The sequence below is a fragment of the Equus caballus genome, chromosome 3, assembly GCF_041296265.1.
Source record: "Equus caballus isolate H_3958 breed thoroughbred chromosome 3, TB-T2T, whole genome shotgun sequence".
Lineage (NCBI taxonomy): Eukaryota > Metazoa > Chordata > Mammalia > Perissodactyla > Equidae > Equus > Equus caballus.
Genome location: NC_091686.1, coordinates 29,010,848 through 29,037,196, shown reverse-complemented (window position 1 = coordinate 29,037,196; position 26,349 = coordinate 29,010,848). Strand labels below are relative to the sequence as shown.

At 48.7% G+C, this 26,349-nt stretch overlaps 1 protein-coding gene across 2 annotated transcripts in view; it reads right to left on the bottom strand.

Annotated features, from left to right (window-relative positions):
* BCO1 (beta-carotene oxygenase 1) overlaps positions 1–12,479 on the bottom strand; it is a 36,303-nt gene extending 23,824 nt beyond the window's left edge. Inside the window, exons 1-2 of one of the 2 annotated variants that reach the window (XM_070262095.1) lie at positions 12,200–12,479; positions 8,003–8,131 (exon numbers count right to left, since the gene is read on the bottom strand). In XM_070262095.1, coding sequence (XP_070118196.1) covers positions 8,003–8,131; positions 12,200–12,263 — 193 coding nt within the window. In that variant the 5' untranslated portion in view covers positions 12,264–12,479. The remainder of the gene's footprint in view (positions 1–8,002; positions 8,132–12,199) is intronic. The other variant, XM_001499593.7, reaches the window with a different exon arrangement.
* Between the last annotated feature and the right edge of the window lie 13,870 nt (positions 12,480–26,349).

Sequence of the window (26,349 nt, the reverse complement as noted above, 5' to 3'; positions counted from 1 at the left end):
ATGAGGACAGTTCCCGTTAATGTGTGTGCCCCATATAAGGAGCGCTGGGGGCGTGCTCTCACACACATTCCTTCCCTTGAGACTTACAACAACACGGCAGGTAAGTATTCCTATTAGCTCTGTTTTACGGATGAGGGAATTGAGGCTCAGAGAGGTTCAGTCACCTTGCCCAGCACTACTCAGCAGAGAGGCACTGACCCAGGCCGTGACCATCCCTTCCGCCATGTTGGTATCCCTCCAGGTAAGGTCCACATTTGGAGGACTGGTCCAGAAGGCCTCACACTTGGGCTGGGTTTCCCCAGGGCCTGGTTCAGTCCTGGGAGCCTTCCATGGGCAATTTCAGCCCCTAGAGTAGCATTTCATACCTACTGCAACCGGAGGGTGACCTAACACCCAATCCTGCATGCGGAGGAGGGTCAGCCCAGGTGCTGGTGTCTAATTCACCTAGACACCAGAGACAATCCGACTCATGGCATAAAAGAAGAGACTCTGGACCAGCCCATCAAGACCAACCTTAGGTTCCTCTTGCTGCTGTAACAAGTTACCATAAACTTAGTGGCTTAAAACAACACAAACCTGTTATCTTACTGTGTTGGAAGACACAGTCCGAAATGGGGCTCACGGAGCTAAAATCAAGGTGTCGGCAGGGCTGGTTCCTCTGGAGGCTCCAGGAGAGAACCCATTCTTTGCTTTTCTCACTTCTAGAAGTTGCCTGCGTTCTTTGGCTGGTGGCCACATCACTCTGACCTCTGTTTCAGTTGTCACATCTTCTCTGACTCTGACCCTCCTGCCTTCCTCTTTCCCTCGAGATAACTCTGATTACACTGAGCCCACCCTGATAATCCAGGAAAATCTCCCATCTCGAGGCTTTCACTTAATCACAACTGTAAAGACCCTTTCACCAGGTAGAGTAACATATAACATGCTCACATGTTCCTTTTGGGGAAAGAAGGAGGAGAGAAAGGAGGAGTGGAGGGGGGAGGGAGGAGAGAGCAGAGGAGGCCTAGCTGGGAATGGACGGATCAGGAGAGGCTTCGCGGAGGAGGTGGCACTTGAAATAGCCCTTGAAGGATGAGTAAAATTTGACCACCATAGCTTGAGGGGCAGGAATAGGAGAGAGGGTAGGGTGTTCCCGTTCATTCTTCCCAGGCAATCTGTAAGGACAGGCCTGGAGGTGGGGAATGCAGCCCACTTCCCGCAGGAGCTGGGTCAGGTGGGCTGGAGCAGCAGGTAGGGGCTCCGGAACAGCAGGAAGGAGATGAGGGTGAGGTGGGGGCCCCAGCGGGTCCGCAGGACTGCGAATACCAAGGCTTTGGAACTTCATTTGGTGGGCAATTTGAAACCTCTGGATTTTTTTGTTTTCTTTGATTTTGCTTTTAATTAGCAAGTGACGTTACATCGATTTTTCCCCCCTAAGGAACACATTTCTTGCGGTAGTATAAGATACACTTCCGATGTTGGTACAATTATAATACGCAAAAAATTAGGGCTCAGGACATACTGATATTTTGTTCCCGTAAAAAAAGGTTGATCAGAGAAGTGCCCATCATCGATCCACTGCTGCAATGACGGGCTTAGATGTTCTTACCACATGAAGTACAAAGGGTTTGGGTGCTCAGTGGCCCTGCAGACCCATTTCTCAGCTAAAAAAATTGAGGCACAGAGAGATTAAGTGCCTTGCCTTAAGCCACTCAGCTAGTGAGCGGTAAACTGGATTCAAAGATTGACACAGCGACCATAGTCAGTATGACCATTCTGCGTGATCCTTGTTATTAAAAATACACCTATAGAAATGTGCTGCCATACTGTACGGTTTGATAAAGTGTCACAAACTGAAGCTACCCCTGTAAACGATATCCCAATCAAGAAACAGGCAGCCCCCTCATGTCTCGTCCAGTCTCTAGCCTCTCTCCCGCAGGGGAACCACTATCTTGACTTCTAACAGCCTTGACCAGTTTTGGTCTTGGGGTTGTGTCTTCCCATCCATCTCCAAAGGATGTGAGCGGATGTTTCAGCGGTAATGACTCCACCTGTGCACTTCTGCGGAAATAATAACAATGACGGTAATGGTAATCATAATAAAATTGGAAGAGGCCATGAAAGACCTTCTAGTTCTTTCTCTAGTCTTCGGGAGGCAAGTCGTGTGTCCCTAAGGGGCAGACAATCATCTATCCTCTTCTCAAACATCTTTTGGGAGGTGGCTACTGTGAATGCATCTCTCTGAGATATTTCAGTAGAGGGAACTCTGTTCCTGGGGCAGCAGGAAGAAATCTGAAGGGATGGTCAGGGGCCCTGGCTCCGGGGTTAACAGGGCGCTAGGTTCATGCATTCAACCAGTACTTATTAAACACCTTGAAAGGCCAGGAAGTGGGGAATATAATGGTGAGCAGGACAGGCAAGATCTCTACCCCTGAGGAGGTTCAGGTCTCCACGTGGATGCCGTGTGGATGTGTACCCTTGCTCTCATCTACTGGCCGTGCCCTTGACTTTGTGTCAGAATCAGGGCTCAGTCCTCTCTGCTCTGATGTGAGGACCACATGTTCTTTACAGAGCTGATGTGATGTTGGAGCCTGTAAAGCATGTAGCACATAGTAGGTGCTCAATAAAGGCCACATCCGCTGTTGAGATGCAGTAGGTAGAGTGGGCAAGGCTTTGGCTCCAGGGTTAGTCCCAGTCCAAGGCTTGTGACCTTGGGCGGGTCTCTTCATCTCATTGAGCCTCAGTTATCTCAGCTGGAAGTTGGGGATCACACAGTCCTCCCCAACTAGGGCTGGCAGTTTTAAACGAGATGGGATGACAGAAGGAGCTTGGCCCGTTGGCACACAGCATGCGCTTGCTAAGTGATGGCTGCTGGATTGTCCAACAAAATCCTGGAGACAGGAAGACTCACCTGTGGTCGGTGAGGCCACACCCACTGGTCCTCAGCCGCGTGCTACACAGAACCTGCCTTAGGGCCACTGGTCTCCCCGGAGCCAGCCTGTCCTTTGCTGGTCACTCTCTCTGAGAGTCGCCACCCACAGGCGCTGGCTAAGGTGCTTTGGGACCTGTAGTGCTTTGCCTAAAATGCTGAATTCTGTTCACTTGAAATGTAAACACAGGGCCCAGGCTGGTTGTCGGCAGGCGGCCCATTTCCTATAAACAACCAGCCCCAGAGCACGGAGCCCTGGGGGCCCTAGGAAAATGTGTCTCTGGAATTGCTCAAGCTGACACTCAACTTTGAGGACCATGCATTCCCCACCACCCTGCTCGAGGGAGAGCCCAATTAGCCACATTCCTTCCAAACGGACACGAGTAAACAAACAGGCTTCTGGCTGGGAGCTTTGAGAACTGGTTCCCGTTTGATAGTTTGGGGGGGTGGGGGCGGGATCTATATATCTCTCTCTATATACACACAAACACATATATTTATGTATATGTGTGTTGTTTTCAAAGGAAGCTTTCCAAAAGGCTACTTTGGAATTATAACAATTGAAAAAGTCAGTTTCAGAAATGTTAAATTCTTGAGAGCTCTTTTCGCCTCGAAATCTTGGTGACCCTGGCTCTTGGAATTCACATGTTCAAATCTTCACGGGACAACAACCTCGCCTCTCCGTAGAAAATGATCGAATATATTGCTGAGGGAGACCCGGGTGCACTCGTCTCTCTGCCTGCGTTAGGACATTTTTTACTTTGCAGTAATTTTAGACTTACGGAAAAGAGCGCTCCCCCACGCCCTTCCCCGGCTCCTCCTTCTCGGCTCTGCCTCTTCCATTCAAATCTTTGTGAGTTTTTACAGCATTACCCTCTCCTAGCCTCTGCCAAAGGCCACACACCACGTTTCTGTCTTTCGCTTTCTTGCTCTAGAGTCTTTTCTCGTTGGTTGGCGCTAGTTTAGCTTCCCCATGCTGGCTGTACACTGGAGTCACCCGGTGCTTTTAAAAGATTATGGGAGGCTGAGCCCCATCCCGTGGCTCTCTGATGAGCTTGGTCTTGGGTGGGATGGGCAGCCAGGCAGGAGGGCCACTGGGGAGGTCTTCTCAAGCTCAGTGTGCTCGGGGTCATCTGGGAAATGCATTAGAAACACAGACGCTCTGTCTCTATTCCTTGGGATTATGAGTCACTCAAGCCCTGGGTGGGGTCTCAGGATTTGCAGCTTCAAGGAGCATCCTGGGGGATTCTGAGGCAGCAGGTCCACAAACCACCTTTTGGGAACTACTGGCTTCGGGTTCTCTGCAAATCAGAGGACCCTGAAAGCCCTGTGCGTGCCCTCCAGAATCGTGTGTAGTAGGGCTTAAAGTTTCAGTTTTATATTTCCACTGCTAGACAATGGGGAGCCGTTGAGAGTCCTAGAGGAGAGGAGAAATGAGGCCAGGCCGTGACACACCAACATTGGCTATCTGGCAGCCTCGAGAGGATTGGGCTGGAGAAATGGGGAGAGACAGTAGCTGGCAGAAAGGGGGAAAGGGAGCAGAACTGCATAATGGTTAGGACTCGGGATTCTGGATTTGGAGAGCACGGGGTCTGTATTTGACCACCACCGTTTCTCAGCTGTGTGCATTTGGGCAAGTTCCTTGGCCTGTCTGGGTCTTAGACTCACATCTGTAAAATCAAGATGGTAGCAGGGGTACCCTCCTCAGGAGCTGTAGTGAGGGCTGAGTTGTGGATGGGTACAAAGAACTTAGGCAAGTGGCCAGCAAGCACCTCCTGAGGCGAGTGACAAAGAGATGGGTTGGGACATGTTGCTTCCTTCTACCGAAACTGTCTTTGCCTCATCCATACCATTCTAGCTCCATACAGAGCTTCCAAGTGCCCTCTGGGCTGGGCCCCATGCTTGGTGATGAAGATACAACCATTTGAACAGGAACCCTGCATTCTGGGGCCCTCTACCCTGTACTGGAGAATGACAAACTGATCATCACAAAGCAGAGTGAGGGCATACACCCTTGACACATGCTGGGTTCAAGAGCAGGACAGAGAAGGGGCCGGCCCGGTGGTGCAGTGGTTAAATTCTCATGCTCTGATTTGGCAGCCCAGGGTTCCCAGGTTTGGATCCCACTCATCAAGCCATGCTGTGGTGGCATCCCACATACAAAGTAGAGGAAGACTGGCACAGATGTTAGCTCAGGGCCAATCTTCCTCACTAAAAAAAAAGAAGCAGGACAGGGAAGGCGTGATATTGGGCATACTCTCCATACTTCTCATCTTCCAGCCAGCTCCAGATTATGAATAGGACTGAGTCTTTCATGCTGCTGTATTGTGTATACTTTTTATTTTCAGTGTATTATGATGTTGTAACATCTTAAGAAACCTTTCTGGCTGGGGAGAGACTGTTTCTCCCTGGATTAGCCAATTCCTAGAGGTGGCAAGGGGCCCAGCAAGTCTTTGATATGCAAACGAACCAGCCCAGGGCCAGACCTCCTCCACTTGGTCCACGCACCCCAGGAGGCAGCATCCCTCGGCCTTAACCATCAGGGCCAGGTAGCAGGCACCTAGGGACCACTGCTAGAGCCCAAGCCTGAGGGTGTTATCCAAACTCTCCCATCCTAAACCATTCCCTCCGCCCTGTCTGCCTTTCCCACGGGAACCCCAGTGATGGCCCCAGCCTGAGTGTTCACCCCACTCCTGTCTGCTGCCTCCTGACCCCCTGGTGTTATCCCATGTGGCCTTGGGAGGCGCCGTGTGCTCCTGTCCCCTGAGCCTCTCCTTGCCTCCTCTTGCGGCTGCACCTGACTGACCAGCCCATAAAAAGATACAGAACAGCTACTTACCTTTGACAATGGATTTTTAGTTTGAAAACCTACTAGAAGCCTTGAGAAAGTCTAAGCAGCATGGGATGGCTTTGGTCACTTGCCTATTTATCCCACTCAGGGGTTTTGGTGGATGGCCAAGCTTCTGCAAGACAGCCATGGCTCCGTCATCCCCTGCCGGTGCCCTCGTCCCTCCTGGTCTCTATGGAAGGAGGCGGGAGCCACCACCCAGTAAGCTGTGAGGGGTCACTTAAGCAACCTGCCATTTCTCAAGTAGTTGGTGTGTGTGTGTGCTGGGGTTAGGACAGGGGAGGTGGTTGCAAACTTGAACTCCAGACAACAAAAGTCGGATCTCAGCCCTACATAGGTGCCCTTGGACAAGTCGCTCTACCTCTCTAAGGTTTCAACTTCTATGTCTGCAAAGAGGGGACAAGGAGACTCCCACCCATCGTTAATGTGAGCATGGGAAATGCACCGCGGAGGACCGGTGAGGCAGGGCCACACAGAAAGGAGCCACTGTACCTTGCCCTCTCCCACACCTCAGCCAGAACGGCGTTCATTTCCCCAGGAAGCCTTAGTGACTCTGTCTGAAAAGGAGGGCATCGTTGAGGCTTAGGGCTGTCAGGAAATACGCAACACCCCCTGTGTAGCTGAGTCTCAGTAAAATCTGTAGGTTTTTGCAAACTCAGAGCTCATGGTTTTCACACATGTTGTCTCCATTCATGAAATATCAGAGCAAGTCACTGGCATAGAGTCTGCACTCAAAAAATAATTGCCGACTGACTTGAAAGAAATAACAGTTATACAAAAAGAATAGCTAATGCTTATCAAGTACATATTACGTGCCAGACATTCTACAAAGCTCCTTACACATATTAGTGTATTTAAATTCCACAGCAGCTCTCTGCGATATGCAACGAATATCTTCATTTTGTAAGAGACTCTACGGGAGACTGAGACACAGAGAGGGTCCTTCACTTGGCCAAAGTCACACAGCTTGGGTACCTATGAGCTAGGATGGTGGATCTGGGATTCAAACCTGGCAACAATGATGGTGGTTTGTAACCGACTGAGCATCTCCCAGGTGTCAGGCCCTTGCTAGGCCCCCAGTACTTCTAGTCATCACCACAGTTCTCCAAAGGGGAAGATCAAGCCTTTATACTGAGAAGGAACCGAGGGCCGAGGGTGGCGGAGTGACCGTAGTCTGCCATGCCGGAACACAGGGGTTAAAGAAAAATCTCACCCAGCTGAAGCACTTGGACATGAATTTGCTCACCGTGTGACTCTGAGCCTGCTAAAGCCTCATGCAACCCATCCTGGACCTCGTGGACCAGAGCTCACCTCGTGCTCGTGTGACATAAGCCAGCTCAAGGGCCAACAGCAAACAGGTCACAATCCACTCTTGAGCCAGTCACCTGATCTTAGGGTTTCGCCCTCATTGTGGCACTTTCTCCTTTCTGCCCCATATTCAGTCCGCTCAGGGAGAGCCGCTGACTCAAGCTTGGGGCTTGAGTGACCTGACTCTCTCTCGCCCAGGGAGCAAGCCATTCAGCTCGGCTCTTTTCAGCTCGAGTCTTCCTTTTTGGATTTGACGTGTGTCTGATTCCAAAGCCTGCAGTCTCCAGCCGCTCCTGCCCGCCTCATGGAGAATGCCAATTCTCTTGCAAGTTGAGCTCTTTGAAAAAGAACCTTGGCACCTCTCCAGGGAGGTTTGTGCTTAGGGTGGGCTGAATAATGGCTTCCCCAAGATGACCGTGTTCTAATCTTTGGAACTGGTGACTATGTTACCTGATGTGGCAAAAGAGACGGTACAGATGTGATGAAATTAAGGATCTCGATAAAGGCGATTATCCTGGATTATCTGGGAGGGCCCAATGTCATCACAACGGTCCTTATAAGGGGGAGACAGGAGGGTCAGAGTCAGAGCACTCCTTCTCTGGCAGTGACAGAAGCAAGGAGAGAGAGGGAAAAAGACAGAGAGAGAGAGAGATAGAGAGACTGCAAGATGCTACACTGCTGGCTTTGAAGGCAGAGATGGGGCCACAAGCCAAGGAATGCAGGCGCCTTCCAGAACCTGGAAAAGGCAAGGAAATAGATTCTCTCCCTGGAGCCTCCAGTAGGAACACAGCCCTGCCAACACCCTGATTTTAGCCCAGTGAAGCCCATTTTAGACTTCCAATTTCCAGAACTGTGAGAATAAATTTGTGTTATTTTAAGCTACTCAATTTGTGGACGTTTGTTCCAGCAGCAACAGCAAACCAATACAGGGTTCTTACCATCTCTGATGGTGAAGCTGTGCAGCAAGGCTAGCCCATCAAACCAGTGGTTGTATCTGGTCTCTCCCACTGTGTGCATCCCAGGCCCGTTGCGAAGCAGCATTCCCTGCAGCCATGTTGGAATCTTGCCTATTAAGGGAAAGAATGTTCAGTTTCCGCGTCCAAACCAAGAAGCCAGAAGAAATGGCCGCGGAAGGGAATGGAGGCCACAGAGCCCCAACACCACTCTCTGCATCCGTCTGTTTACTCATCTCCGGAAACACGCCTGGTACTGTGCTAGTACCAAGGACACCAAGACGAATAGACATCACCCCGGTCCTCAAGATGCTCACCATCCATTGAGAGACAGAGACGGAGGAATCAACAGACACTCAAAATACGCTGTCACAGAGGCCATGTGACACGCTCTGCAGGGGTGCTGCATGGAACAGGACCAGATTTCAAAGACTTGGTATGAAAAAAAAGTAAAATACCCCATCAGCAATTTTTAAAATATTGATTAGATGTTGACCTGATAGTGTTTTGGATATGTTGTGTTAAATAAAATATACCATTAAAATTCATTTTACTTATTTCTTTCTACTTTTTTGAGTGCGGCTATCAGAAGACTCAGAGTGATACCCATGGCATGCATTCTATTTCTGTTGGACAGTCCTGCTCTAGAGATAGGGGGCTGTAGCAGATGCTGTTGGTGGCCCGCCCGTGTCCCCTTGGCATTCACGTCCCCCTGAAGGCTGCTTTCTGTAAATAGCTGCAGCTCTCTGCCTGGGGGCTTTGTTCTCACCGTGGGAGCTGCTCAGCCCACACACCAGACAAGCTGGGAGCACCTTGGAGAATTAATGCCCTGGGAAGTGGCTCTTGCCTAACAATGGATGGGGAGTTGGGGGAACAAACGCCACCACCCCTGGCCCTCAGCTGGGACAATGCAAGCATGTTCTACATGATGCCTAGAGCATTCAGCTCCGATGGCTCCTGGTGGCCAATGGCTTGAGAATGCCCCTTTTATTGGCTTCCCTCCCACTTGAGCTTGGCATCACGACCCAAATAAACTATTTACACCTGACTTCTTATCTCTGGAGAAACATGAACCAAGAGATCAAAGACCAGTTCAAAGACCAGGGGATGTGCAAACTGCTTCATGAGACTGAGCGGTGATTTTCAAGCATGGATGTCATTAAGTTATGAGGCTGGGGACTTAAGCAGAGGTCAAGTGGCAAAGGTCGACAAGACCACACCAAGGGCTTTGATTTGGGCCTCAGAGGAACGGGACACCTTTGACAGTTATCATGGAATGACAGCATCGGGTTTTTATTTTGTGATTATTTTATTGAGACAAAATTCACATAACATAAAATCCACCATTTTAAAGTGTACGGTTCAGAGGTTTTCAGTACATTCAAAATGATGTACTGCTGTCACCACTATCTAACTCTAGAACATTTTCATCGTCCCCAAAGGAGACCTCACAGCCATTTTGGGCAGACACTCTCCGTTTCCCTTTCCCCCCAGAACCTGGCAACCACTAATCTACTTCCTGCCTCTACAGATTTACTTATTCTGGACATTTTGTATAAGTGGAATATGCTCCGATTTGAGGTTTCAAAAGTTGTCTCTGGGGCCAGCCCTGGTGCCCTAGTGGTTAAGTTTGGTGTGCTCCATTTCAGTGGCCCAGGTTCAGTTCCCCGGGTGCAGACCTACACCATTTGTCAGTGGCCGTGCTGTGGCAGCAACCCACATACAAAAAGAGGAAGATTGGGAACAGATGTTAGCTCAGGGTGAATCTTCCTCAGCAAAAGAAAAAAAAAGTCTCTGTGGTGTGGAGTGTGGATGGCAGGGCAGAGTGAAGAGCTAAGGGGAGGTAGGAAGACCAGAGAGAGGACGTGGGTGGCAGTGGTGGGGACAGAGAAAGACAGATGGAGCAGAGACTTGGAGGCTAGAGACCTGACAGGACTCAGTTTGACTAAATTTGGGGCATAGGGGAGGGTAGCACTCAGAAACACCAGGCAAGCCTCATGCCTAGGACAACCAAGTGAATGGGAGAACACTTCACAGAGACCCAGGACACAGGAGAGGGAGCAGGTGAGGCAGAGCAGCCGGAGATGAATCTGAGAACATAATAAGAGCTCCAGCTATAATGAGAAGAACGTTGATTGGCACTTACTTGCCAGGCACTCTGTTCAAGGTGGATTCAATTATTTCATCATTGCAGCAACCCTCTGTGGTAGGTATACAATGACTTCATTTGCCATAAGAGGAAACTGAGGCAGGAAATGCTTAAATAACTTGCCCAGGAGGTCTCAGCCAATAACGCACAGCCAGACATGAAGCCAGAGCCGTGGCCTGGCCTCCCTGGGCAGACGTGTCCACACAGGCACAACCTTTAGGTAGCTGTGGGCCAGTGGACGCTGACCCACTGATTAGACTTGACCCAGGGCTGGAGGCCTGCACGAGAGTCACCCGTCTTCCGATGGCTGCCTGGCCTCGGGCATGTCGCTGCCCGTCTCTAGCCCTCAGCTTCACATCTGCTGAGCAGTGTGATTTATAGCTGTGGTCCTCACACTTGGAAGCCCCCAGAGGGCTTGTGGAAACATGGATTTCTGGGCTCTACCCACAGAGTGTCTGCTTCAGTGGGTCTGGAGTGGGGACTAGGAATCTGTGATGCTAACAAGTGCCTGGGTGATGCTGAGGCTGCCGGTCTGGGGACCATCCTTTGGGAACAGCTGATGTAGATGGAGGGATCCATTCAGCTTTGCAGGTTCTAGGATTCTTGTTTTTTAAAATTCCCAAGGATTTCCATGCAGTCACTAAACACAGGGTGTGAAGGGAGGTGTAACAGCAAAATGTTCACGGCACCCCAGAGCATGAAAGGACAGGTACTGTAGAATCCTTTTTTAAAATAAAAAATTAGTAGTAAATGTGTATGTTTTTTGAAAAAAATATTTATATTTATAGCCTATCAATCTATCTTTGTACTATCTGTAGCTATCGTTTAAAAACTCAAAGAAGGGGCTGGCCCCCTGGTGTAGTGGTTGGGTTCATGTGCTCTGCTTCAGTGGCCCAGGTTTGGAGGTTCAGATCCCGGGTGCAGACCTAGCGCAGCTCATCAAGCCATGCTGAGGCGGTGTCCCACATAAAACAGAGGAAGATTGGCACAGATGTTAGCTCAGGGCCAATCTTCCTCAGAAAAAAAAAAACCCAAAAAACTCAAAGACAGATTCAAATATGAATAGAGCTTAAGAGATGGAAATATAGCTGACTTTTATTTCCCTCTATGTTCTCCTTTGCGCTTCCAAACTATATATATGTATATACATATATACATATACATATATATGTAATATATACCCACACATATAGATATAAATTGTACATTACTTTTGTAATCACAAAAAATGTACAAAAAAGCTATTTTTTGTTTCAAAAGCCGCCAGGGCTGTGCCCCGGTTGAAAAGCTGCAATCTGACTTTCCTCACAAAGAACGCTGTTGTCTCCCACTGTCCGTGCCTTTAAAGAGGAAAGTGCCCGTGTGCCTGAGCGGACCTACTCAGCCGTTCCCACAACACTAAGCCGGCTCCACTCTGGGACCCGGGAGTTCAGGACAGTCACTGCTCTTGAAGTCCAAACAAGACAGCACCAGGAAAGCGGCAACACAGAAGAGCAGGAGAAAGCCAGAGAGATAAAGGAGACACAAAGCCCACGAGGGGACGTTCCTGCGGAGGGTCCCACTCCTGGTCTGTTTCCCTGGCCCTGCAGCACTCAGGCGCCGAATCACACCTGGGGGCACCTGAGAGGCGATCACGTGGGGCTCAGTGCGTGTGCAGGGGTGGGAGCTCACCCACGCTTCTCGTGCCATTTTGAAATTAATTTAGGGTGCACACATATGCACAGACATATCCTGCATTTGGAATGGACCACATCTTGCAGCATCACCCCGCTGATTATATGCCGTTTGCAGCAATCCCGCGATTTTCCCCTAGAAATAGTGAGAACGACTCTCTTTGGAAACTGTGAGTTAAAATGTATAAAAGCACACCTAGATTTTCAGAGAATGTGTCTGGATTATGGGTCATTTCCCCCCGATCTACTGTTTTCCAGGTTTTCCAAAAATAATTTACAATAAGTGTGACTTTTATAAACAGGAAAGAAGTGTACATGTAAACATAAAAGAAGAGCCAATTATTTATACCAAATGCTCACCTGTCACTCTGGCCCTCACAGGCTCCAGCTGTTCTTTCTTATTTCTGCCAAATCCAACATCCATAGCACGGGGCGCGGGTGCGAGTGATATTGACAGTGAACAGACGCTCCTTTGCGTCTGAGCAGCTGCTCCCGGCCCCTCCTTTTCTTCCCTTCCTGTTCTCCCTCCCTCCCTCCTGATGCCACTCGTTTTTCCCTCTGCCCTTTCCCTCGTGGCCGCTTTGATTTTTCCCTCTCTGAGGGCCTGGTATCTCTTCGCGGGCACGGGGAAAGCTGCGCTGGTATTATTTATGTTTGGTCAAAGGTCAGTTCCCCAGCCATGTGTCCTAGCTAATCTCTAATCCTCTTACTGTAGCCCTAACTCTCCCTTTCCAGTTTCACTTTTGGCTTAACCAAGAAAAGCTGGTTTGTTGCTGGGTTTAAATTGGTGGGATAATTTAGCCGTGCATTCTGCTTAGGTGTGTTGTCTGAAATAATCCAACTCAGGAGGTGGAGATGGTTTATGATCAGACATATTATGATCCTGACAAAGAGAGACGGTCAGGATCATCAAAGACACTTGGAATTAGGAGAGCCAAGAGCATGCCAATCATGTTTATTCCTGCTGCATCACGGGAACTTCTTTGGCTGAGATGGGAAGGAATGTTTTGTGTTTTGTTTTTTGTTTTTGAGGAAGATTAGCCCTGAGCTAACATCTGCCACTAATCCTCCTCTTTTTACTGAGGAAGACTGGCCCTGAGCTAACATCCGTGCCCATCTTCCTCTACTTTGTATGTGGGATGCCTGCCACAGCATGGCTTGGTGAGCAGTGCCATGTCCGCACCTGGGATCCGAACTGGCAAGCCTGGGGCCACCGAAGAGGAATGTGTGCACTTAACCGCTGCACCACTGGGCCGGCCCCAGGGAAAGGTTTTTGTTTGGTTTTTGGTAAAGGTCCCTGAGCCTCCATCGCCTTAAAAAATCACATGTAAAGAGCAACTTAATTCATTATATTTCTTTTTTGGAGTAGTAAACACAAAACATTTCATGTACCCATTTAAACAACAAATATAGGGAACCAAAACCTCTACTCAGGACCTATGTGGAACAGTCAAAAGCAAACTTCAGCTTAACTTCCTGGCCTATCAGGAGGGAGAGATAATGCCTGTATTTGATTTTAGGGTTTCCCTATATTTGTGCATCTCAATGCGATGCCATGGCCTAAAATCCATATTCAAGATGCTATGAATGCTGGGTGATAAGTTAATGAACTCATCTTCACTCACGTTAAAGGAAGAAGCAGCCATTCCCTTTCTGGAGGAGTAAGGGACGAGAACGGGCCTTCATGCGGCCAGCTGAGTATAATGATTGTCAGGTCTGGGCAGAGACCCCTCCCAGGATCTCAGCGCTCAGTCCTGAGAGCCGCCCGGTCGGTCTGTGCTTCCATCCTGGCTGCGCATTCCAGTCACCTGGTTGGGACCTTTAAAAGTGTCAGCGCCCAGCCCCACTGATTCAGAATCTCTGAAGGTGGAGCCCAACGCTCAGCATTTTTAAAAAATGTCTCCAGATGATTCTAACGCGTGCAGCAGGCATTGAGAAGCCTGGTCCAGGGGAAGACGCCACGTGTTTGAGTTGATCCCGGACTCACATTCTTCCCTTTTCTGTGCGTCTGGGGTATATTTCTTATCCTCTTGGAGCTGTCATTTCCTTAACTGTAAAATGGGGGTATGATGATATCGAAATCTCCAGGTTGTTGTAAGTCAAGGGCCTAACGAAGCACCTGGCCCCAAACCATTATCAGCCACTGTTGTTACCCTTTCTTCCCCATGCTGTCAGAAGAACTTCCCTTTGACCCACATTTTCCAGCAAGTCCCATCAAAACTTGCCAGTCTGTTCTGCTGTCTGGTCTAAACATGTATATCCGTGTCAGGGTTATTTATTCGTAGGCTGTGAAAGCTGCATCCTTGTGAGGATTAAAGGAGAATGTCTGGCACACACCGAGGGCTCGGGAAAAACTGCACCGCCAGGGGCGGCAGCTCGGGTGCGGAAGGAGAGAGCTCGGGGCTCAGCGATCAGAAGACCTGGGCTGGGACCTCAGCCCTGCGGTCTAAAAACTGTGATGGCCGTCACATGCTCCCTCTGAACCTCACTTTACTCTGCAAAGCAGGATGGCAATGACATAGGATGGCAATATCTATGTTGCAAGGTTTGTTGGGAGGATTATATTGAAATTATATAAATGAGAACAGGGCCTTGTTCTCTTTTCTTGTCCATTTTGTATGTTCAGAAAAGCAACGGTCCCCATCCGTGTTCTGAGTCAAGTGCTTTACGAAGCACTCTGCCTGCACCAGCTCGCTCTGGGCTTACATAATCCAGTGAGGTGGGCACTCTCACCGCCCGTTCTAGAGATGAGAAAGCTCAGGGAAGATCACTAGCTTGCCGTGGGTGACACAGCTACTAAGAGATGGAATTAGGAAGCAAAGCCAGGCAGCCTGACTTCAAAGCAGATACTCTGTGACAATTCCATACATCTCCAAGGCGTGATGAATGTGTGCTAGATTTTTATTGAATGAAGTAATGGGTGGATGCGTCAATGGGTGGAGGACCCCAAGAGGGCCAGTCTTGGGTTGATATCATTGCCTTGTTACCTAACACTGAAGAACCAGGGCGAGCCCTCTCCATCCAGATCCCAACCCCACCCCAGGAACAATTACATGGTGAGATAAGGATATTTTTATAACGGTGGTAAGAAATTGATCATCACAGTAGATATCTGTATGAGTTTTATAGGACTCCCACCACAAAGTACCACAGACTGATGCCTTAAACAGCAGAAATTTATTTTCTGGCTGGAATCAAGGTGTCAGCATGTCTGGTTTCTTCTGAGGCCTCTCTGCTTGGCTTGCAGACAACCTCCTTCTTGCTGTGTCCTCACACCGTCGTCCCTCTCTGTGGACATGCCTGGTGTCTCTGTGCGTGTCCAAATTTCCTCATCTTACTGGATGGGACCCACCCTAACAGACTCATTTTAACTCACTCACCTCTTCAGAGATGCTGTCTCCAAATACAGTCACTTTTTGAGGTCCTGAGCGTTAAGCCTTCAACATGTGAATTTTGGGGGGACACAATTCAGCCCGTAACATATCATGAAGGCACGACAAAGACACTTTGGCTGAAAGGAGCAGAATGTCTGCTGAAACCCTGAAGATGGGCATTGATCTCAGACAGTAAGTCATCTGGGAACCCTGGGGGGCTCGGAAGCTCACCTGGGTCACCTCGCCAGGCACCACGCTGCCATGCTCAGAGGGCTGGCTTGTTATCCTTGGGCTTGTCCAGTTTGGGTTATAAATGATTGCCTTCCCTCCAGGAATCAGGTCCTTGCATGATGATGCGCAAAAGCAGGGAGATAGGTGGGGACAGAGGAAGCATTTTCATCCTGGAGGAAAATCTTTCCCAGAATCCCCTGAGCGGATTTTGTTTTAGTGTCATTGGCTGAACTGTCACATGACCACCTCTAGACCCATCCCTGTAAGCAGGAACAGGAGTGCCCTGATTTCCTTAAACCCGTTGCGAGCCTCCCATGAGGTGGCACATTGCCACCTGAATCATATCAGGACTCCAGTAGCAAGGAGAAAGGAGGGGATGGCTTAGGATGGGCAGCCAACAGGGTCAGCTACAGGCAGAACAACATTTGTTCATTCTCACAATCATTCATTCAAGGTACGCTTACTGAGGACCTACTATGTCCTGGAAATACAGCAGTGAACAAAACAGGAAAATAATCCTGCTCCTTCTTGGAGCATATGCCGACCACATGCCAAGTTCTGGGATGTAGAGTGATTAATGACCTCAGTCTCTGTCTTCTTGGGCTCCCACGATATTCTTTTTGCTTGGGGTCCAAATCTGCACTCCACCCCCCGCCCCAAAAGGACGTGCATTTCCCAAAGGGGTTAGGGTCCTGCGGTGGTTCACAGACGGCCTTCATGTTGGACCTCCATTCTTCCTTTTTATAAACAGAGATAACAAGCAACAGCAGCTCTTCTCCAAGAAGCTCTGGCATTGCTCTGGACCCACGCAAGCCTGACCTCTGCTTTCTGTGTCTTTGCTAATATGGGAAAAGTGGGACAGCAGACTCATTGCCAGTAGGAGCTGTCTCCTGGCCTGTCCTCCAGCCTCTGATAAAGGCCATTCACTGGATGCTTGACACACGCCAAATAGTGTGCTAAGTGTCTTATTAGAGTCTTTTATTAATCCCTACACATCCCAGCAAGGGAATCATTAGCAATCTCATTGTACAGCCTCAGAGACGGGGAGAACTTGATCAAGGTCAACAGCAAGTCAGTGCATGTTCTTCCCCACCACGCAGTCATACTTCCCACTTTTTTTTTTTTGAAGATTTTATTTTTCCTTTTTCTCCCCAAAGCCCGCCGGTACATAGTTGTGCACTTTTAGTTGTGGGTCCGTCTAGTTGTGGCATATGGGATGCCGCCTCAGCATGGCTTGATGAGCGGTGCCATGTCCGTGCCCAGGATTCGAACCAGCAGAACCCTGGGCCACCGAAGCGGAGCGTGCAAACTTAACCACTCGGCCACGGGACCAGCCCCTCCTTCCCACTTTTTGAAGCTGCTGATTGAGGAAAAGAAATACATAGGAGAGCAAAACTGGGTGCCCCACAGACAGTTTCTGTAATGCATTTGCTGCCCTAAAATGGGACTAAAGCTGACCAGCACATAGGAGAACAGAGTACTGGGGATGTGAAGGAATGTAACTCATCTCACATGAGAGTTTTGGCCATTTATTGCCAGAACAAACCACTCTAAAATCTAGTGGCTTAAAACAACAACCATTTTTATTATCTCTCCGGGTTCTGCGGGCTCAGTCCTGTGGGTGGATGGGGCTCTGCTGGGCGGTTCTTCTGCTTTCACTGCTTGGGGTTCCTTATGTGGTCACGTGTCAGCTGGAAGTTGACTGGGGTGCTAGGAGGCCCAGGCCTTGGCCTCTCTCCCTCTCCATGTGCTCTCAGGGCCTGTGCTTGACCCTCTCCATGGGACCTCTCCAGCAGGACAGCTGGACTTCTGTCATGGCAGCAAAACCTCCCAAAAGTATGTTGGGAGAGAGGAAGCAGAAGCTGCCAGTCTCCTTTAGGGCTGACCCCAGGACTGGCCATTTCACTTCCACTGCCTTCTATTGGTTAGCACAAATCACAGGGTGGGGAGTGACCACACCAGGGTATGAATATGTGGTCTGGGCTGTGTGGTCCCTGGGGTGGACCCATTTGCATTTGAGCCTCAGCTCTTCCACTTACTAGCTGAGCATCTGAGCCACCTGCTTAAATCTCAGAGCCTCAGTTCCCCATCTCTCAAATAGGAATTACAACACCCGCTTCACCAGGTGGCTGCAAAGTTTAAATTAAACAACGGAAGCTCTGATCACGTCTGTCATAGTGCTTAGAGTATAGTAAGAGATTATAGCCTGGTCTTTTCCTTTCTTTTCTTGGGAAAGAAAGAAAAATTGCAAAGGTCAGCCAATAGGACAATCAGAAATATTAATTTTTTTGAGCACTTAGAATGTGTACAACTCTGGCCTATCGTTGGAAGGAAAATAGATACCAGCAACCTACACTGGGATTTTAAGTTTCTTCTAGTCTGGTTGTGAAGACACATACAGGGTAAGTGATAACTAGCTGCTTATTTGAGCTGCTCTAGAAGAGGCACAGGTAGAAATTCTCATGGGAGTTCCGAGGAAGGAAAGCTTACTCATGCTGGGGAGGGTTAGGACAGAAGGCTTCCTGGAGGAGGAGGTACACAGCCGGGCCCTTGAGAGCGGGAAGTATCTGGATGGGCAAAGAGGAAATGGTGGCCTTCCTGGCAGGAGGACCCGTGTGAACAATGGCATAGAGCTGGCCAGTTCTAGCAGGGGGCCAGCAACGAGGCCAGGCGGGCTCTGCCAGGGACATGGCGAGAGAGAATGATAGTTATAGGTGCCATTTATCCGAGCTTCCTATGTGCCGGGCATTTGCCTACGCCTTTTGCACATACGAACTCATGTCCTCCTCACAGTAACCTGAGGATAGGTGTCTAGCCCCATTTCACAGATAAGGAAACTGAGGCAGAGGACTTAAGTAACTCGCCTGGCAGCCCAGAGCTGGGCCGTGAACCCAGGCAGCCCGGCTCCAGAGTCTGTACCTGCAACCCCCACTCTTGTCCACTTCCTCTGAGATGCGGGTGGAAAGTGGTTTAGGGACTGGACTGTGCAGGGTTGTAAGAATTTGGGCTTTATACTGTAGGCAGTGGCGTCCTAAGTCAAGAGGCCATGTCCAGGGAAGGCGTTAATGTGGGGCTTAACTGTGCTGTCCGACACAGTTGCCACTAGTAGCACATGGCTATTTAAATTTAAATGTACATTAACTGCAATGAAATGAAATTCCTCCTTCACACTAGCTACATTCCAAGGGCTCCAGAGACACATGTGGGTAGTGGCTCCCGTATTGGACGGTGCAGACACAGAACATCTCCATCATCATGGAGAGTTCTATTGACAGTGCCGAGCTAGCAGGAGAGCTGCTAAGTTGGCATTTATATGTGACTAAGGTGGACGGAGACAGCTATGACTGCATAACAAATCTGTTTGGAGGGTCCAAGTGTCAGAGAAGTCCATGGTCAGCAATGGTAAAAAAGTGAATTAGTTTATGCATTCATTCATTCATTTATCTGTTCCACAAATATGGAGTGCCACTCGTCCAGCGGGAGCAGTTGCACGTCAGAGGTGACACAGCCCCCTATGGCAACAGAAAGGAAGACGGGAGACAGGCTCCAGGGCTGGGAGCATGGTGAGGAGAGTGGATGTCCATAAGGCTTCCTGAAAGGGGCAATGCTGAACCGAGAGCTGAAGGATGGCAGGAAATTGGCCAAGTAGACAACCTGGGAAGAGTGATCCTGCAGAGGGAACGGCTTGTGCAAAGACTCAGAGACATCACAGGGTATGGCCACGCACATGTTGTTCCAGATTATTAAAGGATGGGTGTTCGCTGAGTGGGGCTGTGGCAGGAGAGACGCAGGAGAGGGGAGCAGAGGCCAGCGGAAAATGGCGGGCAGGAGAGGGAGGGAAGAGGTGAGCTGTTCACTGCCTTGGGGGACTGGAGGCTGGAGTTGCTGAGAGGGAAACAGGAAAAAGGGTAGAGCCAGAGGAGGGCTGGGGTTCCACGGAGGCGTCGACTGGCAGGGCCCTTCCCCCACGTGGGTGGGTATCTCCTGGGACTTCCTGCCAAGTCACACGTTTGCACGAGTTGGCCAGGCTGCCTCCAGCAGCAATCCAGAGCCTGTAGAAGAGGATTTGCTTCCAGAGGGTGGAAGGCTCGGTACAGAATCACACAGGGTCTGCTCTTCAGAGGGTCCAAGATGCCCCCAGGGCCAGCAGGAGAGCTTCACCTCCGCCCTTCGGGAGGGAGAAGGAAGGAGGTCCCCAGCTGTGCGACCCCCGCTCTGTATTTTGTGCACATGATGTCTTCTCATCCTGGCACAGACTTGGCAGGCACTCTTCTGCTCCCCTTTCTATCAAGCAAGCAAATGAAGCTCGATTAGGTTGTGCTCCTGGGCCCCAGATCACACAACATGTGGCAGGGGAGGGAGATCAGGACGTGGGATCCTCTGCCCCCAGAATTTCGGGAAGGATACAGGAAAAAGAGACTCCCCTTCCTGAGGCCACTTTTCCATGGAATGTGTTGCGTCTATAAAACAATCTCGAGGGGAAGAAGTAAAAGCTGAATTCAAGAAGAGCTTTTGTGCTATAAAAAACAACAGCCTTATTTTGCAATTCTGTATCTCCTATTACAAAGTTATCGCCTAAAATGAGTTAATATTTCCCTTTTGGAGATCATGTTATCCTATCTAAATTACACTGCAGTTTTCCAATTAAGTTAGCTTCTAAATGGTGCCTTTAATTAGCCAGGGTGATAAGCTGAGCAGATAACGGGGAAATCTCAGAGAGCAGGGTTCAAGATGACATGCAAAGTCCTGGTGAAGGTGGCAGCTACCTCCCCAAGGGAGAGGCATCAGTGGTGAGGTCCAGACAGCCGTGCGCTCCACGGAGCTGTTCAGGAAGCAGGATGTAGGGAGGGGTGGGAGAGGCGCTCTGGGACTCCTGGAGCCAACACTTCACCACGAAACAAAAGACCGTAAATTATGCCATTAACATTTAGGAGGATCCATTAATTGCACAAAGTCCTCCAGGACAGCAGAGACTGGGGTATTAGAGAAAAATGAGAAATCGCAGCTCCTGACCTCAGCGAGCTCAATGCCTAACAAGGGAGAGAGGAATGCAAATAATAATTATCATAATCATAGTATGCCACCCTTGGGAGGCAGAATTGACAAGATGGAAATACAGTGGGCATCACTGGTAGAAAAAGAAGTGCCTTCAAATGCCTGGGCTGGAACACTTCAATTTTCCACTATGTGCTTCAGGGCCCGATCAGTGAGGCTGGACAAAGATTCAATTTAGATAATAACTACTAGGTGATAGTCTGGACTGAAGTCTCGACATTTCTACCTCCTAGATAATCTTTCGGATTGTTGCCCTCTCCCCCTGCCCCCTAGCCGCTCTCCTGACTATGTTTTGACTTCTTGGGAGCAGCTTTCTCTTGGGTCTTCCTGCCTCCAGTCCCACCCCCTCCAATCCATCTTCTCTGCTGCCACCAGGTGGCATTCAGACCTGGTCGTGTCACTCTCCTATTTAAAATCCAGAGTTTAGCACAGGGTCTGGCACATAGTAGGTGGTCAAGAAATATTTTTTTTATTTTTTTTTTTTAAAGATTTTTTTTTCTCCTTTTTCTCCCCAAAGCCCCCTGGTACATAGTTGTATATTCTTCGTTGTGGGTCCTTCTAGTTGTGGCATGTGGGACGCTGCCTCAGCGTGGTTTGATGAGCAGTGCCATGTCCGCGCCCAGGATTCGAACCAACGAAACACTGGGCCGCCTGCAGCGGAGCGCGCGAACTTAACCACTCAGCCACGGGGCCAGTCCCGGTGGTCAAGAAATATTTAATGAATGAATGAATGAATGGCACATGGCCTCGTTGTGTTACATTATCATTGGATTAGTGTCCTAGGGCTGCCATGACAAAATGCCACAAACTTAGTGGCTCAAATGACAGAAATTCATTCTCTCACAGTTCTAGAGGCCAGAAGTCTGAAATCTAGGTGTTCGCAGGGCCGTGCTCCTGAAGTCTCTAGGGGGGAACCCTCCTTGCCTCTTCCAACTTCTGGCGGTTGCCAGCCACCCTTGATGCTCCTTGACTTGCAGCTCCATCACTTCACTCTCTGCCTCTGTCGTCACACGGCCTTCTCCCCTCTGCCTCTCTCTGTGTTAAGATTTCCCTCTTCTTACAAGGACACTAATCATTGGATGCAGGCCCACCTTAATCCAGCATGAGCTCGTCTTAAATTGACTACGTCGGCAAAGGCCCTACTTCCAAGCAAGGTCTCACTCACAGGTACCAAAGGTTAGCGCTTCAACTATCCTGTTGGAGGATAAAGTTGGACCTACCATAGTCATTAAGCAAAACAATTTAAAAGTGCACATTAAAGAGGCTGTAAGTGGATTTATTTTTACAACCAAGTTCATGTTTCTCTCTCACTCCCTTGCTTTTTTGTTTTTTAAAGCTAAAAACTTTTAAATAGTGCTAAAGTGGAAGTGGATTAATCTGCTATGAGGACACGGAAGATGTAACCGTTAACTCTTGTAGAGTCTAAGAATGCTTCAGAGAAGAGGTTTATATTTGAGCTCTTATTGAAAAAGGGTGTAAGTTTGTAGGCAAGTGCATAAGAGAAGGCGTCTGTAGAGAAACGGCCTGAGCAGAAGTGTGGAGGTGTGACCAGCCATGGCGGACTAGCCCGTGGGGGATGATGCAGGGTGCAGTAGTGGATGTTGGTTCTGGGGTACCGACAAGAAGCAAGGTTTTGGCATTCTGGGGCCTCCCCCTGAGACACCATTTCTACCAGTTCTCCCTCTGCGCCCCTACCTCCACCCCACGCCCTTTCTTCCTGGCTGGTCCTTCAAGATCTAGGTTGCCAGCCACCCTACAGAAGCAAAAAATTACATGTGAGCAAATCTGTAGGGCTCGCCTACATACGCATTTAAAAAACCAAGAGAACGCTGCCCGCTATCCTGATGACTGAAGACATTATCAGTTGCTCAGAGCTGGTCCCCGAATACAGAATTGAAACCATCAGGAAAGTGCGCAGGACACGGCTCAGCTGTGTGAACAGATGTCCCAGGATTTGATCAGCTGTCTGTGTTCAAGTGGGGTCAGCAACATGAACAACAGAAAGGTAATTAATTTGATTTAAATAGGCATTGAGTCCAAAGCAAGAATCATGAAGATGCTCACTCCCTGGGGCCAGGCATCCCAGTCCTGGGGATAGACCTGTCTAAGCTTGGGCTCTCCTGGAAGTGGACCCCAAGACGAGGACTCAAGTGCAAGCGGTTTATTTGGGAGGTGAACCCAGGAAATGCCAGTAGGGGAGTGGGGAAGTGAAACAGGGAGGAAAGACATTAACAGTACGTTATCAAGGCCCTCATCATCGTGGGCAACTGAAACTCCATCTGGTTGGGGGACTCTGGAGACGGTGTGAACGTGCCTTAGGGTTATCTTGAGGGAGGTGGAGGATTGATCCACCAACTCTAGTCAGTCAAGGGTGAGAGTTTCTCCAGAGAGGTGCTAACTTCCAAGCACTTCCATCCTGTCCCACGTGTGCACGGGGTGGCATAGAGCCACAGGTGCTTGCATTTAGAAGCCCTGCATGGTAAGTGTGAGAGGTTCAGGGGGACGTTGACAATGTCTGCTACAACCCTCAGGTGTTCTCTCACCCCAGGCTAAGGGGTAAGTGCAGGAAGATGTTCACAGCAGTGTTGACTAGAATAGCAAAACCGAACGGATGAAAACCAGATGACCAAAACCACACAAAACATGCAGCAACATGGGAATGGTGTTGTAAATGTCCATTGGGAGAAAGGAGGTCCAACACCACCACGGCGATTTCAAAGCCCTTTAGCAATGTGGAAAAGGCTTACCACTGAGCGCTAAGTGGAAACGCAGGATGCAGTATGAACTAATTTACACACACACCAGGGTTGTGCCTGGGTAAACATCTCTCTTCAAGGGAAGGGGCGTTCGAAGGAACTGCAAAGAAATGAAAATGCATTAGGGTGATGGGACCATGAGAATTCTTTAGCTATGCTGTTTTTGATCGAATGGAGGGCAAAGATTCAATACAACCAATAAAAACACCAATTCATATAGAGCTATGTGCTCCGCCATCCCCGGCCACCGTTTCCTGGATCCCCTCCCAAATAAAGCGCTTGTACTTGAATTCTTGTCTCAGTTAGCTTCCAGGGGACACCACACTAAAATGGGCCTATTCCCAGGACTGGGATGTGTGGGTTACAGAGTGTGAACAGCTTTGTGATTCTTTTTATGGCCTCAATGCCCTATTTAAACCAAACTCGCTCTCTTTCTATTTTCATTTGCTGATCCTGCAAGTCAGGATTCGGAGTCTCAGGCAGCTGGATCGGATCATTAGAAACACATTCCCACAGGTCCAGCCATGTCCCGCTTCCTTTCTTCAGGTCTACAGAGGTTAAGGCACACTGGCAGCTGACATCACCAGGACGAATTCCGTGCCCAGGAGTCTGCAATTTATCAGAATGTAAAGAATGAGAAAATGGAATTTGGCCTGCAGATTTGCGTTTGTTATCAAATGTCTCCAGCATGTTCCACGAAGGACATAAATTAAGCCTTTACCCAGGAGACCCATTATCTCTGCGTGTGGCCTTCCACATAATTTTCTAATGGAAGTCATTAGACATTTGGCCCCGGAGATAAGAGACGGGTTCTGCCCAGCCTGTGTTCCAGCCTGTGAGTCAGCGATGACATCAAATCCTGCCCTGGGCTCTGTCTGGCAGGGCCATTCCGGAGGGCTTGGAAGGGTTTCTGGGAAAGGGAGGGGGGCCAAGCTGTCAGCTACAGGGAACTGGGAATTGGGGCTAGGCTGGCAAATGTTCATTTAGTCCCACTATGTGCCAGCCATGGGATAGACAGAGATTAAGACATTATTCCTTGCCCCCAAGAAACTCACAGAATAAAACAACCCAAATGTCCATCAACGGATGAATTGATAAGCAAAATGTAGTCTCTCCACACGATGGGGTGTTATTCAGCCATGAAAATGAGTGAAGTCCTGATACGTGCTCCAACAGAGGTGAACCTTAAAAACACTGTGCTGATGAAAGAAGCTGGATACAAAAGGTCACAGATTGTATGATTCCATTTATATGAGATGTCTGAAACAGGTAAATCCATAGAGACAGAAAGTGGTGCCAGATATGAGACAACTGTGTTCTTAAAGCGTTTGGCCACCTGCCATGGCAAACGGTTTACTTAACACCTGTTTTGAATGCTTGAGAGTTCTGCCATGTTGCCTGGCTCCCTTCTCCAACCTTGAATTACTAACTTTTTTTTTTTGAGGAAGATTAGCCCTGAGCTAACATCTGCCGCCAATCCTCCTCTTTTTGCTGAGGAAGACTGGCCCTGAGCTAACATCCGTGCCCATCCTCCTCTACTTTATATGTGGGACGCCTACCACAGCATGGCTTGACAAGCAGTGTGTAGGTCTGCACCCAGGATCCAAACCAGCCAACCCCCAGCCACCAAAGTGGAACATGCGAACTTAACCGCTGCACCACCAGGCCGGCCCCAAATTACTAACTTCCTGAGCAGACCATTTCATCCACGGCTGTGTTTTGCTGTAATCATATAAACCATGCCCTTGGTGTCTCCCCTACCCCAACTCAACCCAAATGGCCTACCTAGGTATTTTCCTAAAGAAAAACTTCTCTTCCCAAGGGGAACTCTGGTGTTGGTAGTTTAAATAATTTTTCCCACCACTAAAGTAACACAGTAACTTGGTCAAACTGTGTTAATTTTGAAAGCTATCATGAACAACAAACATTTCTCAGGAAGGCCAGCAAAGAACTAAGGTGGTGACGTTAGTTCTGGAAAACCCTTCATTCCACAGTTATTATATGAACTCTTTTTGAGTGCCAAAAACAGGAGTGAAGTACTCATACATGCTGCTGTGTGCAGGAAGCGTGCAGATACTATGCTAAAGTGATAGGAGCCAGTCACAAAAGGCCACATATGATATGATTTTGTTTATAGGAAATGTCCAGAACAGGCAGATCCGTAGAGACAGAAAGCAGATTAGTGGTTGTCATAGGCTGGGGGAGGGAGAAATTGGGTGTAAATGCTGTGGGTACAGGGTTTCTTTTGGGGAGATGAAAATGCTCTAAAATTGATCATGGTGATGGTTGCACAACCTTGTAAATATACTAAAAACCACTGACTTTTATATTTTAAATGGGTGGAGTGTATGGTATGTGAATTATATCATCATAAAGCTTTTATAAAAAAAAAAAAAGAAACCCAGAGGAGAGAGGTATGTTATATTAGGTAAGTTTTACAAAGTTCAGAAAGGAAGTGACATTTGAGCTGAGTCTTAAAGGTGGTTGGGGAAGGACCAAGGAGAAAGTGGGTCCTGGCAGATGGAACAGCCACACAGAGGCGTGAGGAAGGTCCCCAGCAATGAATGAGGATACTTAGGAAGAGCTGTGACTTTGAGCTTGTGGGGGAATGAGCGGCCCATGAGATTTTATTTGAGTTTATTATTTTTGAGCAGTTAATACAATCACATGGCACAAAATAGAAAAGTTTCAAAAATGGGACCATTGAAACAAAAGTCCTGCTCCCTCCTCTCTCTCCCACTCACCTACTTCCCCCACCCAGCCAACGCTATCGCCAGTCTCTTGTATGCCCTTCAGGAGAGACGTTATACACATATAGGTAAATATTCACATATGTTTTTGTGTAAATGGGATTGGATCATCAACAATGTCTCATACTTTGCTTTTAATATTAGCAAAAATCTTAGAGATTTTTCCATGTTTGTATATAAAGAATTTGCTCTTTTTTTTAGTGGGTGTGTAGGATGTACTACATTTTGTTAACCAGTTTCCTAGCAATGGACATTTAGGTTGTTTTCAATATCACCTTCTTACAAAATTCTGTAATGAATAGCCTTATACATATGACATTTCGCTTATATATGAATTTATCTGT